We start from the raw sequence: 15,182 nt of genomic DNA, 5'->3' as shown, positions 1-15,182 counted from the left end.
AATTTTCCGTTAATTTAAGAGAAAGCTTGGCAAAAATTTGACATATTCTCTGTTTGTATTAAAATAAAGGAAATGGTCTTAGACATTCATTAAGGCAAACTCAGCACGGTATTTAGTTGAAAACACTTTGCTGTATTTAATATGAATTACTGTATCTATTTGAAAGTAATACAACTGCAGTTATTTTAAAAGTTCTGTAAAGATGCCACCTCAACATTATTTTAGAAGTAGGTGAGAAAATAAATAAATAAGTTACATGTATATTTGTTCAGTTTTTGACTTATCAATCTGAATTAGCAAAGCCTTGATGATTTTCCTATGGTTTCTTGAATTGGAGAACATTCAGGAAGGGAAAGAATATACCATTCCCCCCACCCCACCAATTTCCACTAATTGTCGTGTACTGTGTCTGGATCCATATAAAACTCACTGAATGATTCTAATCCAACTACATAATATACCACCAGGGATCCAGAACCACCCAGGCTGGGGCAGCATCATCTGTCTCGTATTCCCTCACAGCGCCTTCCTACTCAAGGATCCTGCATCTCTGAGACTTGGTTCCACTATGGGCATCATGGTCTTAGGTGTTGTTTGCTTTAATGAAAGCAAATTATATACAGTGATATATGCAAAATACATACAGTAATTATATACAATGTCCTGGCTCAAACACTCTGGGTCACCTTTGGACATAATTTCAGCTGCAAATGAGAGGTGCTCCCATCCTCTACCTCAATCCTACTGGTCTCATGTTGGCCACCTCTGCTTCAATAGGTGTCATAATCAAGTCCATTTACTTACTCAATAGTTATCCAAATGGGGAGTTGCCTTTTGCTTAGGCCCTAGGAACAGGGTGCATAAGAAAGATTTAGTCTCTACTCTCATGGAGTTTATAGTCTAGTGGTAGATAGAATCAGAACTTTAGCTGGATATTTCACATCCGTTATCTTCTTTAATCTTCTCACATGAGAAGACAGAAGCCATGAGAGGCTAAGTAACTTGCAGAGCTTCGCAAAACTAATATGTAATGGAATCAGACATCAAACAGAGCTGTCCAATGCCAGATTGTCCTTTATAGCATACTACGTTGCCCCCAACAGGGGTTTTTCTCCTATTTGTTCCACAGCATCTAGTATAAGAATGATTTTGAAAGGTCATATCAAAAACATTGATTTCAAAGTAATCACATCAGAACACTATACTCTTATTCCAATGATGCTGCCAGTTTTCATTCATTAGTCAAACAACATTTACTGAATATTTACTGTTCACCCAGCACTCTGCAATGTTCTGAGGATACAGTGTTAAGCAAGATAAAGTGGGACAGTTAACAAACAGATTGCATGACAATTACAGATTGTGTTAAGTCCTAGGAGGGGAATAAACTGGGTGGAAATGAAAATTTGCTCCTGAAAGCCTCTGTGGACAGTATAAATGTCTTTAAAATGTAAAAATTTTTGCTATGGGAGTGGTACTCATTGAGGTACTCATCTCACTTGAGGCCACAGATAGCAGCAGCACATGTGGAGCAAATATTGCTATTGTGATATTGTCACCACTATTGTCTCATGTCTGAAATATTCTCATTCTTACTTGGGTTATTAAGTATTTTCCCATTACATAAATAATACATGAATGTTGTAAAAATATGAGGTAGAAATAATAAAATAAATATTTCCTTAATTATACTGCCCAGATAACAGTGCTGTGATATTTTATATACATTGCATTATATGCATTGTGTGATATTTCCTTCCAGTCATGTCCCTTTATAGCATGTACATATGTATATTACAAAATTGAAAATGTAGTATGTGGTTTTGTATCCTGACTTTTCACTTAACATTATATTTTGATTTTTTGACACCTTAAAAGGCTCTTCAATATCATTTCTTCTGGCTGCATTTTATAGCATATGGAATATTATAATTTAGTAATTGTGCTACATATTGAACACTTACATGGTTTCCAAGTTTTTGCTATTTTAAGTAAGGCTGCAGTGAGTCTTTGCAATAAGTTGTTGTCCACATACTATATTATGTGGACAGATTCTTAGAAGTGAAAGTCAAGGGCGAAAGGGCATAAACCCTGTTAAGGCTCTTGATCCAAATGGCCAAAATGATTTATGGGCATTGCATAAACCCAGCTTCCCAGTAATGGTGTTTGCTGGTGCTCACCTTCATGTGCTTCCACTAAGGTTGAGAAATATCAGTAAAAAATATCTAATACGATGGGCAAAAATGTCTCATTTCTGTTTTAATTTAGCATTTCTTTAATTACAAGTATGATTTAAATTTCTTTATTAATTGTCACATTTATTTATTTCCTGAATTACTGTTACAATTCTTTATTTATTTGATTTTAACATTACTTACACATACCTTGCTATCTTCCCGAAAAGATTTAAGGCAGCTTAAAGGTCGCATAACATACAAGGTAGCAAAAACTAAAACAGAGTGAACTAAGAAAGAAAATACAAAGTCAGGAACGATGCTTAAAATGCATACCACAATGACAATTAATCTGTTTTTAGTGGGCAAGAAATTTGTCTCCAAACTCCTCTCTACAAGTTAGCTCAGTAAGGGAATCTTGTCACTTACCGTGTTCACCTTGACAATGGGTGGGGGGAATGATTGTTCAAGATAAATATAATTATTGGTATTAAAATATGAAGAAATTTTAACTATTGTTATTATTACTTTGTGCCCCTTAGGTGTCAGACACTATGCAAGGTGCTTTACTTGAATTATTTAATTTAATCTCTGTAACTACTTAATGGAGGTGGGAGTGCTATATTAACTGCATTTAAAATAGTGCTTGGCATGTGGGAAATGGTCAATGAATATTAGCTTTTCTTTTATTATGACCAATATTAAGCATTTCAATATCTAGAAAAGTAAATACCTTAAGCCTTTTTGAAAAGATTAACATTAATATATGTAAAAATACTAATATGTTTTTAAAATATTAATCAAAGAAACAAAAAAGTCCTTTGGGATTTTGATTGAAGTTGCCTCAAACCTATAAACTAATCAAGGAATTTTGACATCTTTAAGTATTCAGTCTCCCAACTTAGTAATATGGTAGTTATTTTATCCCAACTATCTTTTATGTGTTGGTACATTAACAAATTTTTTTTTAACCCAATTTTTATAGAGGACATTTCCATGATCTATCATGAACTTTTGTTGCTACACTGAATAGGATATTTCTCCTATTATGTTTTCTATTTGGAAGTACATGGAGCCTGTAGGAAGTACAGCTCTCCCTACAGTATGACATTGTTTGGATTTTTCTTCTTCTGAGAAATGGTTTATCTAGAATGTCTAGTGATCAAAACTGTATCTTGTTACTTGTCTGACTCTCATTCCCATTTTCCTGGCTTTCCAATGTCATAGTTGATGAGACAGTTGCACTCCCCTCTCTCTAGCCTCGAGGGTTCTGCACCTGCAGCCCCATCCCCCTAAAATGCTCTTCTCTAACATCCTCATCAACTTCCCTTTAACTCATTTATCTCATTCAGATCTTAGCCAGACCTTCTTTCCCCATTCAGATCAGGTCTCCTGCCAGGCTCCTAGATTATGCTGTATTTTACTTCTCAGTAATTTAGCATGGCTTAAATCAATCATTGACTAATTTATGTGCTCCCTTGATTAATGTCTTTCTTTCCTACTAAATTCCATGTTGCAAGGACAGTGTCTATTTTGCTTACTCTTAAATTCCCAGGCACCTCGCATGGTGCTTGGGCTAGAAGTTGCTGTTATTGGATGAATTAAGAAAGAGTGAATGAGTGGTTTGGTGTAACTCAGTTTCTTTCCCCTCACCTCAAATTCCATTTTCAGTGTCTTGTTTGCCTTGGAGTTATGGCATCCTTCCCTTCTTCATGGCCGGCTTTTATTATATGAATTCATATGTTTTATTGGGCAGCCACAAGCTGTTATATGATGATCAATAAAGGTGGTTTTTCTTATTTTGGGAAATGCTTCTCATTTCCTACTAGGGCTATGCCAATGTCCTTTGCTTTAATATTTTTGGTTAAAGTTTGCCCTTGCCCTCACAGCATGTCTATTTAATTTTTAATATTTACTTGAATGTTCGCCAAGACTGTGTTTCTAAAACAGTACTGTCATTTGCCTGTACAACAATGACACTAGCTTCCTATTCCCTCTACAGAGCTGAATTTTTCTTTTTCTTTTTTTTTATTAGATACTTCTCAGGGCTAAAAGGGGAGAAGTTGGAAAAGAAGTACTAGAAAGTCCACTAAAATCAGCAAATAGCTAATTTTGAGTGCTCATGTATCCTTTCAGCTGGGCCAGTTCAACTCCATAAGGGGAAGTGGAGCTTTGTTTTCCAGTGAACTTTATGTTCTGTGAAGTTATTTTCTCATCCCATCTTAGATGCCAGCAGAACAGATGCCAATGGCTGAAAGGTCCTATAAGTGCCCAGATTCACTCCTTAGACTGCAGACCCAAAGAGAAACCTTACTGGATAAAAACACAGCTGCAGGTTCTCTCCACTTGTCAATCATCCCCAAATGCTAAAATAACATGATTTGGATGATGAGGTAGTAGATACTTGCTTCCATCTGTCTACTTTATTTTCTGCATTGCCTATAATGAATAGTGCTATTTTACATTGAGGAAATAACCAAATAAGTTCTATTAAATATATCACTCATAAATTCCTGCTTTCATGGTCTCATGCTTCAAGAGCCCACCCACTCTGAAGCATGGAGCTTGCTTCCCAGATGAGTTGGTAGGAGGCCATGAGAAGCAACATATATTACTTTTAGTGTAAAATAAATTATTCTAGCAAAAAAGAGTTAAGTGAGGATAGAATCATCCTCTTGAACCTCATTTGCACAGCAGGCCAGTTCCTTTGCCTTGATGTTATCTGCAAGAGCAGCCAGGAACAAGATTATTTTTTTCTTCTGACCTCCTATCAGGAAAAAAAAAATTCAACCTCCTGTGGCTGCTGCAACATGCAGTGAATCATAAATTTATCTTTCTTGCACAGGCTTTTGCTTTTAATTTTATTTCTGATTCAAAGTAGTTGGTTAAAGCCAATGAATTTCAGCCCTAAAATGGTGATAAAATATTCACCCTCTTAATTCTTAACAGTTTTATTAATTGTGTTAAATGTATAGCCAGCATTCTAAACAATTAGGATCAAGAAGAAAAATGGAGCTATTACATTCATTCTAAGTTATCTGCTATCAGGGTTACAGATACGTAGCCAGGACTCAACTTGCAGACAGATGGTGTATAAATACAGAGGATCACAAATCTTACCTTTTAAGTCAATAGGTTTTTCATCCGAACATATTTTCCCATATAAATATTTTATAAGTGGTGTTTAGATTCCAAGACTAATACCAAAAAAAACAGCTTAAATTTTGAGCTAGAAATATAAACTATTTACACAAAAGTAAGAAAACACTGTTATTATAATTTAAAATATTATATGCAACAGAAATGTAGTTATAAGAAAATAGTAGATAGAACTTTGGGGAGTTTCATTTTTAGATTTGGGGTGCCTAGATAGCCTCTAAGAGGTAAAAACATCAATTCCTTGGAGCACATTTCTTAGTAAAATTCTTCTATTATTTCCAAAGTTTTAAGGCACACAATTATAACAGAAAGACTTGAGAGATTATCTCAAGGTAACCAAAGAAGCGTTAAAGGAGAAAGGAGGCAGGTGTTTAAGAACATTAATGGGGAAGCACAGGAAAACTTTCCTGAGATGAATTAACTGAGGTGAGTTTTATGTAGTGAAAACGGGATGAAAATGGCAACATGGTGTAAGGGGAACCATCATAATATCCAGTAGATAAAAGGATATGAAGAGAAATAAAGCAGATAGTAAGTCAGTGGTGGAAGAATCTTTAGAGTGTGGACATTATTCCATATAAAATGTCACCTCCCATTGAGATTGGGGGAATTTTCGGCTTACAGCAGAAGAATAAATGTCCCAAAAGAACCACAGAGATCTATGAGTTCTCCATAGGCACTAAATTCCCCTTTCCCTGATTAAAACTAAAATGCTATCAAAGTGAATTTGAAAAGTGAAAAGGGAATTTTGAAAAATACTCAAAAAATTAAATCACATAAACCTATTACTTTCAAAGGCAAAAACTGCAATTACTTTTGCACCAACCTAATAGTTTCATCAGACATTAAGACACACGCATGTGTGCATGCATGCTAATTCTCATGGTTTGTTCTGGGCATGAATCTGCCTCTGTTTTTTTCTGATAACCACTGACAAGAAGGTAGGCATAGCGGATAGGATGATTCCCATAGTCACCTCAAAAAATTAGAATTCAAACTATAGAGTGGCGTTTGTGGAGCTGCATGAATTTATGAGCCACCTTTCCTCTTTATCTTTCACGTAATCTCTCCAAAAATCCTATACACTAACGTCCTGGGACTCCTTATTCAGGGTGCATTCCTTCAAACAGAAATTTTTCTCCCTATCACCTTCTCCCCTAGGGCTTTAATAAACAGTATTGCCTCCCTCTGCCAGGATTCTTACTAGCTTCAATCTCTCTCTTGAACTCTGGCTCCATGTTTCCAAATGTCTGTTGGATTTAACCTAAATATTCAAAACAGATTTAAAAATGCTATAGAGCTGGAGGCCATTATCCTTAGCAAACTAACACAGGAAGGGAAAACCAAATACCACATGTTCTTTCTTATAATTTGGAGCTAAGTGATGAGAACTCACAGACACATAGAGGGGAATACACACTGAGGCCTATAGGAGGGTAGAAGGTGGGAGGAGGGAGAGGATCAGGAAAAACAACTAATGGGTACTCGTCTTAATACCTGGGCAAGGAAATAACCTATACAACAAACCCCCACGACAGAAGTTTACCTATGTAACAAACCTGCACATGTACCCCTAAACTTAAATTAAAAGTTTAAAAAATGCCATGCATGAAACTGAACTGACTGCCATATTTTCTAGCCCGTGAACTGCTGTTTCTCTGCTTCCTTGAATGTACCAGCATCTTCTCAGACACTCAGGCCTGCAGCTCTGAAGGTGTGACTCTTTGTTGCCTCTCCCAACCAATTAATTGCCAAGTCCTGCTGATTGGAACACAATATTTCTCACATCCTTTCTTCAGTGACCAAATCTGTATCAGTGACCAAAGGTATAATTTCAGCTCTGTTCATTTTCTTTCTCTTGTAATCTTGTTTGCCTGCTGCTGAAACAGCCATCCTAAATGGATACAACTATACTGTGCTATTCTATTGTTCAAAAATGGCCATGGATCTATATTGAAGTTCACTCTTCTTAGCCTGACATCAAAGATCCTCTGTTATCTCAATTAAGCTTACTTTTTCCAGACTTGGATCTTACCTCCTTCCACTCCTGTAACCTATGCTGTAGCTAAATTGGATTCCTCATATCTTGCCTGTGCTTTATACTTCGTATTACCTATATACTTTATACTATATACCTATATACTTTATATTATAAGGAGCAGAATGAATTACTTGGAGATAATACATTATATTACAAAATAGGTAATATATACTTTATAGGTAATATAAAGTATTACCTCCAAGCAATTCATTCTGTTCCTTCACTTAGGATGTCCATTTCTCCTCCCTGGACACACATTCTGAATTCTTACTATTCTTTAAGAATAGGCACAAATATTACTTTATTAATTAAACTTTCTTCCATTGTAATGAGTTGAAGGTGATCATTCTTTCCTTGAACTTGGACAGTATTTCATCTGTTGCTAAACTTTGGCGTATTTATAACCTTCTAAGTTGCTTCTCCTTTTGTTTATGTCTTTTCTTCCCTAATTGATTGAAGTCAAACAATTTGACTCATTTACCTCTGAATTGCTCTACATTATTCGGTATAAGAAATGGTATAGGCCCTCCTCAAGGAATTTCGCATTAATAGGAGAGAAAAGCACTCATGTGAGTAACTATGGTATCATAAGAGTACATTCTGAGTGACTGACGGATGTGGAAATAATTTTTATCTTGTATCTGTTTGAGAGTGAGAACATTATGTAGTCCACATAATATGACATATTTGGATGAAAACTAAAAAATTCTATCACAACAATTATTCTTCCTAAATCCTGGGGTCAAGCGTTGCTTAGCTAAGTAATCTGGGTGTCTTTTTATGGAAAGAAGTGAACCTACAAAAGAGATATTTTAATGTAGAAACAATGCTAGTACACACATATACATTTTTAGGAAACTTAGTGGAAATTCATTTATTATCTCAAATTGAAAATAGTTTAGATTTAGGTTTGTCCCATTTCATTAAGAACTCACTAGTTGTAATGCAAAGTTGACTTTGTCCAGTTCTGCTGGCTTTGTCTTGTGGACTGTGTTAGACTTATTAAAAAATTTCACTCTTTATTCTGGTAGAGTCAGAGATGAAATAATTATTTCTTTTTGCTTAAAAATAATTTTACTGGTGCGTATAGCTTGTCTTTATAATTTTATTTTTAATACTTTAGCATAATCACTGTTACAGCTTTTTCATGCATAGCATCCCTGGCTTAATTTTGGCAATCACTGGTTCTGATAAATGAAACTCTAGTTAGTATTGTGTTAATCTTTTTGCATAAGATAATGGCCTGAAATCTCCATAACAGGCATATATTAGTTTTTTTTTTTTACTAGATCAGACTAAATACTTTTAATTTTGAGCTAATAATTTAGGAGTCACTTTGTTGAGATTCTCACAAATAATCTAAGTTTCTAGTGAGGCTGGAAAACCTCCAGAAGATTTACAGGACTCCTGGGGCAAAGAAGAAACAAAGGCTGCTGATGCTAGTGCAGAATATGAACGCAGAAGCATCACCAACATCTCCCTTTAGGGTGATGCGTTTCTTTATGCTAATGACTTTATTTGTGTTCACTGAATTCCAGCTCCTAACATAAAGCCCTGAGTATTCATTGAGAAATTACAAAATTTCTTGCCTAATCAATGAGGCACTGTTGGCTGAATCCTCTCACGAGGTTCATGTCACTTATCAGGAGGTTTGCAGTATATGGGTCAAATTTCTTACATTCTTTTGGTTGCAAAACAGAACTTACATCCAATTGAAACCATCTATGAAAAATCTTTAAAGCTGCCACCAGCCCTCTGGGGCATTCTATCATTTAGTAAAGATAGCTACAAATGTCCTACTTGTTGATGCTCTATGAAATTAATTTTAAATGTTTAATAGTAACTTACAGTAAATAGTTCAATACACTGAGACTTGGTGTGTGACAAGGGGCATTTGGAAAAGCATGTGAATGTTTTATAATTTGAAAGGCTCAGCTTAGCTCAAGTTGCTTTAAACATGGTTCCTGAGTGTGCCTGCTGAATTGAACCTTTCTCCAGTCTCTACTTAATGTATCCTACATATTGCAATGCACTGCAGCTTGAGATCTGCGTTCTGTTTCCCATCAGGACTGCAGTACTCCCTCGAGCTCTGTTCTAATTGCTTTGGTCCCTGACAGTCCCCTCTTTCTAGTCCTACTGGGCTGGGCTAATTTTCTCTACCCCAGGTCACTTAGAGGGGCCCTGGTTCAATCCAGAGAGAACATGGACATGGCTGTCCTTACCTAAGTATTACCTGCTTTGGCTGTTTACCTGCACCCTACACTTCCTCTTCCTTCTACCCTTAGGGTCAGATGTCTAGGATATCAAGGGTATCCTGGATAGACAAAATCTTGACACTCCCCAAAACTTCTCAGTCTTTTTGTTTCATGTATGAAACAAATAATGAAATATTTAGTTCAATCAGGCAACAGACTTTTGGACTAGTCTCTGTACTTGGCTGAGAGAATATTCTTGTGTTAGATGGAAGAACATGAGCATACTACAGCAGAAGATACAACATATGGAATTGTAATGGACAATCAAGAAAGCTAAAGTAAAAGAAGTATTACCTTGGGGTCATGTATTCCAGAAAGCTCTTCATAGATCTTCTCACCTACCATGACAGCAGCCAAGTTTGCTGTGTATGTGGAAAGGCAAAACATACAGAAAATGGCCCAAAGGTTCATTAGAAACCTTCCAGTCCAACATTTTGGAGGTTTGATGGCCACCGTTCTGCCAAACAAGAGGGCATAACAGACGTTCAAGGCTGAAGAAAAGGAGAAGACTTTACTTCTATTTCGCCCCTTGGGAGTCAAACCAAATGGACTTTTCCATTCATATAGAGTGAGGAAGATGGCAGTGATGTGCAGAGCCACAAAAATCCCCAGCCACATTGTCCAGTGGAGTGGCCACATGAAGGCTCCAATGGGAGCTGCTGTATCTCGGGTCCTCACTAAGATGCCCAAGCTGGTGGAGAAGAAAGGGCTGGTGAAATCTATCACCTGGCTCCGTGCAGTATTGATGCTAAAGGAAGTGACTGCCATGTGGGCAGTCCCACTCAGGAGATCACCCACTAGCCCAGTCCAGTGCCCATTTTTCCAGGCTCCATACTTTCCATCCCCTACAATATAGAGGTCGAAGTCAAAGTTCATGTCTTCTGCTATCCTTTCCAGCAGATCAATGCAATATCCATAGCAGCACTTCTTGAATTTAATGGGCACTGTATCATTACTGCTATGGAGGCTGCTAAAAAGGCTGTCCAATGTGGAAGCGTCATTAGTCATGGGGTCTAAACAGAGTTGGCCAGCAGGGCACAAGCCTTCATCATCTACCTCCCTTGTGAAGACAAAAGGATGCTCAATCAGGGTAACCACTCTCAAGTGTAGCTTACTTGGATGTTGGAAGTGGGTTTTGTGTCTCTGGGCCTGCTCAGGCCATATTCCATAGTCCATGACAATCTTTCCCTCCTGCCAGCTGCCCAAGCGGGTCCACATTGGCTTTCCCATGGGGTCATGTTGAAGATTCCAGATGAAAAAGTTGTTTTCTGAGCTGATGATGGTGGAACCTTTTACTCTGATGGAACCACTGAGGCCTCTGAAAGTGGTATTGGCTAGAAACCTGGGAAAGAGGAGCAAAGGCAAAAAGTAAGAAAAGAAGTGAGGCCAAAGATAGGAAGCAGTGTTCATCTTTGCTTCCTTGTCTTAATAAAAATAAATTCGAATTTTTATTTAAAAAGATAGTGCCTATAATTTCTTCAGATGTTAATAAGCTGGACTCATTCTCTATTATAAGAGTAAAGTCCTATTGCATTAAGCAAGTGAGATTTCACTCTCAGGTCTAATATTCTAGCCAGGTGCTTGACTCTTAGTCTTACTCCAAATGTTTTAATTCCTAGTTAAGAGATGTGTTAACCATTTTCTGTTGTAAACTGTTAATTGCATATTCTCACAACTTTTCAAGCTATGAAGGTTTTCAGCATCTTTAACATATCCTACTTCTATTGTTGACTATGTTCAATTGTAACTACACCTTCTATTTATCTATGTATCTATCAGTCTATCTAGATATTTGGCACAGGGAATGAGATTAAAAAGTATGCATATACTTTAATAATTGCTTAAACACTGCATTCATAACATTAGAAAATAGCCAAATCTTGTCACCAATGTTTCTTCTTGTAGAATGAAATCAGTTAACATATCTGTCCCCATGAGGCTAGTTGAAGCTGCATGTTGGATCTCATCCATGGAACAAAGAAAAAGATGATAAATCAACTTGCAGTTTTAAGGATAGCCTCAGGCTAGCTTCCTTCCAAGTCATTAGAGAGAAACAATTGGCCCTGGTTCTAGAGAGAGCTTATGCCAGAAGCCACAGAAAGGAAAATTACCAACTAAATAACATAGTGATTCCAAACCCTGTGAACTAGGGCACTTACAGTATATGTTCTGATATGGACTAGACTGAAAAACTAGACTAATATGGCTTGGTCTTAGCCTCTGTCTTTCTCGAGTCTGGGAAGATTAGACAGTAAGAGGTAACATATAAGCTTGTGGCATATTAGTGGCAATAATAAAGATTAATGTGGCTTGTGGCCTTGTGTTGGATAAAAGCCCAGGCTTTGGCATCAGATCCACCCCCATTTGAATATTGGTCTAGCCACCTGCTAACATGGCCCTTGAACAATTTACTTAACTCTATGCTTTAGTTTTGTCACCAGCAAAATAGAGAAAATACTTCCTTCATTACAAGAGTTGGAAATAATTTATGTAAAGCACATGCTACATCTAACATGGAACAAATATTCCAGATTTGGTAACTCTGACTTAATGTCATTCAAGTTTTTTTCAGTAAAGCCTGTCTCCAGGTTACTTTTTCCAATAATTTTAATAAAATTTTTAAAGTTGGAAACACAAAGTATTGCATTATGATAAATCCATGGCAGTTACTCAAGATACATTTCAAATTAAAAGAAATTAAATTGAAATGTGAGTGGAACACAGTAGGTATTTTGAAAAATCAGATGATGTAAGTGTAGGCTCTTAGCAAAACACATTTACCCATTGACTGTCACAAATATTACTCCATAATTTACAAATGCAGATAGAAGTAATAAGACATTATGTTGCCACAGAAGGGACATAGAAAAATCAGAAAGTGTGAAGTACGTACTAATTTTCATTAGCGATATAAATGTAAATCACATTCGAAGATGCTACTATCAATAAATGCAGTGAAACTGTTCATTTTGGAAGATTGCGCGTAATGGTAATTATTCATGTTAGTACTCCGCAGTGGGATTCTACCACTTAAATTCTATTTTGCAACAAGTAATGAAGTCTCAGCTATCTTAGATTTTGAAATAGTTTTCTGCTTCTTTAGAGAAGGAGCCAAATCATTAAAATATACAGATTAATCAATTGATAATTACCTAGGTACTATAAGGGAAAGCTGATACACTTGTTTATAAGAAATCTACTTTCAGATTTGTTAAAACACACACATATGCACACTTGCTGATATAAGAAATAAACGGTTAGTAGTAAGTAGGTTAATTTCTTCTGGTCAATTTACTGATCAGGAAAGTAAAGAAGAAGTTGTGGAAAGAGGAATCTTTCGTTATTCTAAGAATGTTTGAGGCTTAATGATTATAGATTCTTAACTGGATGGACCCTTGAGAGACTACCTTTGACCAAATATATGCTTAAACCATATCAGAAAAAGGTACTAGAAATCTTCAGAAAATTGCCAGAGATTACACAACTCCGTCATTCCAGCAAAACTTATTTCTGATTATTGGTATTAAATAACATTTAAGATGGCCATGATAGAGGGACAAGGCCCAGTTGTCTTCAAGCCAGTCATTTTCCAAAGAAGGCAAATCAATAGGGACCTGAATGTCTCCAGTTTTCCCAGCCCAGAAAATCCAATGCTTGTATCACTATTGGCTCCAAAAAATTGGGTCCCACAGAATCACCATTTATGACAGATTATTTGTGTCTATTTCATTTTTAGTCTTACGATAAGGGTGAATCAAAATAATCTCATGAAAGCTTTAGTTTTAGTCACCTGTACTAATGGAATGACAATGCATAGCAAAATTTAAATGCTAACTAAATTAGTTAAAATATCAAAAGGCTGAAATCCTGATTTTGCTTAAATTGAATTCCATCACATTCCTTTTTTATCTTGCCCTTTACTCTTCTTGGATAAACAAGAAGAAAAATCAGGAATAGTTTTACTGGCACCATAAACTGACAAACTCCTGGGCACTGTTCCAACACTAGAGTTACAGGGATGAAAGACAAACTCATTGGTCTCAAGGAGCTCAAGAAGCTCAAAGTCTAATTCTGGGGAGAGAGAAAGTGAGCAGGCAATTCAGACCCACCTAAAGAGCATCATGATAGAGGTAAATCTGGTGTCACTGGAACAGAGAGCAAGAGCACCTGCACATTCTACTGTAGGGTGCCAAGGAAAGCATCCTAGAGGAAGATGTGCCAGAGCTGAGTCTTGAAGAAGGAACTACAGTAAGCCGGGAAGAGAAGCTGGGAAATTATGTTGTTATCTCAAGGAGATACAAATACAAAGGCCAGAGACAGAGAGTGTGAGCTGTTTGACGATAAGAGATGAAAAATAAGGAGGGAGATGAGGATGGGAAATGAATTACATCAGATCTGAGGCTACAGTGAAGACAATAAGGAGGCATTGAGGGGAATTTGTCTGGGGGGAGACATCATCATTCGGTTTAATTTTACAATGATTTTTTTCCTTGCTAGTTATATAGGACATAGTCTGGAAGGAGGAAGGGACTGAACATAAGTCCACATGTGAGGAACAATGCTTCTTCCTTCTTTCTTTTGCTTCCTCTCTTACTCTCTCTCTCTGCTAGTTTCGTAAAGGGCTTAAGGTGGTAAGGGCTAAGCCAGTAGCAGAAATGGAGAGGAGATGGTATAATCAAGAGATATTTTGTCTTCAAAAAGGAAAGCAGTGATTTAAGAGGGCCACATGTACACGGTTGCAAACTTTACTAAGAATGTGTGGAACTCAGCTTGACAGAAGGTCATATAAATAAGACCTGTTAGTATTTAGTTGAATATAAACTCAATGTAAGCCCATATAACAATGTGGGCATAAAAAAGTAACCTTAAGTTCCTTTAATAAAAATTTAGAGCCTGGATCAAAGGGAACAATAATACTACCATTCTCTGTGCTGATCAGATAACTGCTCCAGCCTGGATATGAACTGTAAACAAATCTTCCAGCGTCAGGAATGTTATGAAGAAAGGTAAGAAGGTGGAAAATGTAAGAGGAGGTAGTAAGCATAATAATCTGATTGGAGAGCAGGGTAGAAAAATATTAGAAAATAACATAGGGAAAGCAGGTTGAAACTAGACTGTAGAGGCCTCATGTACCTGTTTTACGAGATTGGATTTTATTTTAGTAGGAAAAGGGGAACCATGAAGATTACTGAGTAGCATAATTACTTTAACAGAGATCTACATTAGTTAATATTGGTCTGGAGGCAAGTAAAATACACATATAGGAAAGAGAAATGGTGACTAAGAGACCACTTACAATATCTTTGTCATGGTTGGTAAGGGCCTGGATCTAACTCCATGAGTGAGAACCTTGTTTAGTGAGTGTTTAACAAAGTAGTTCAGGTATTCATCTTTTTTATCAACAAACCTCCCGAGATACCATTCCCCTTAAAAGAATGAGGCTTACTAATGAATTTTTCTTTATTAAAATCTCCCAGTATGTCACTAATTAAGAATATATGTTGATCTGCATAACAGCTGAGATAAAATCTGCACTTTGCAAATTACTTAGAA

At 36.6% G+C, this 15,182-nt stretch overlaps 1 protein-coding gene across 1 annotated transcript in view; it reads right to left on the bottom strand.

Moving 5' to 3' along the window:
* Window positions 1-15,182, bottom strand: part of GRIN3A (glutamate ionotropic receptor NMDA type subunit 3A) — a 176,580-nt gene that overhangs the window by 89,722 nt on the left and 71,676 nt on the right. Inside the window, exon 3 of the mRNA XM_030826974.1 lies at window positions 9,924-10,971. Coding sequence (XP_030682834.1) covers window positions 9,924-10,971 — 1,048 coding nt within the window. The remainder of the gene's footprint in view (window positions 1-9,923; window positions 10,972-15,182) is intronic.

Source organism: Nomascus leucogenys, chromosome 1a, assembly GCF_006542625.1.
Source record: "Nomascus leucogenys isolate Asia chromosome 1a, Asia_NLE_v1, whole genome shotgun sequence".
NCBI classification, from domain to species: domain Eukaryota; kingdom Metazoa; phylum Chordata; class Mammalia; order Primates; family Hylobatidae; genus Nomascus; species Nomascus leucogenys.
The sequence above is the reverse complement of the archived record's forward strand: the minus strand, read 5'-3'. Positions and strand labels throughout refer to the sequence as shown.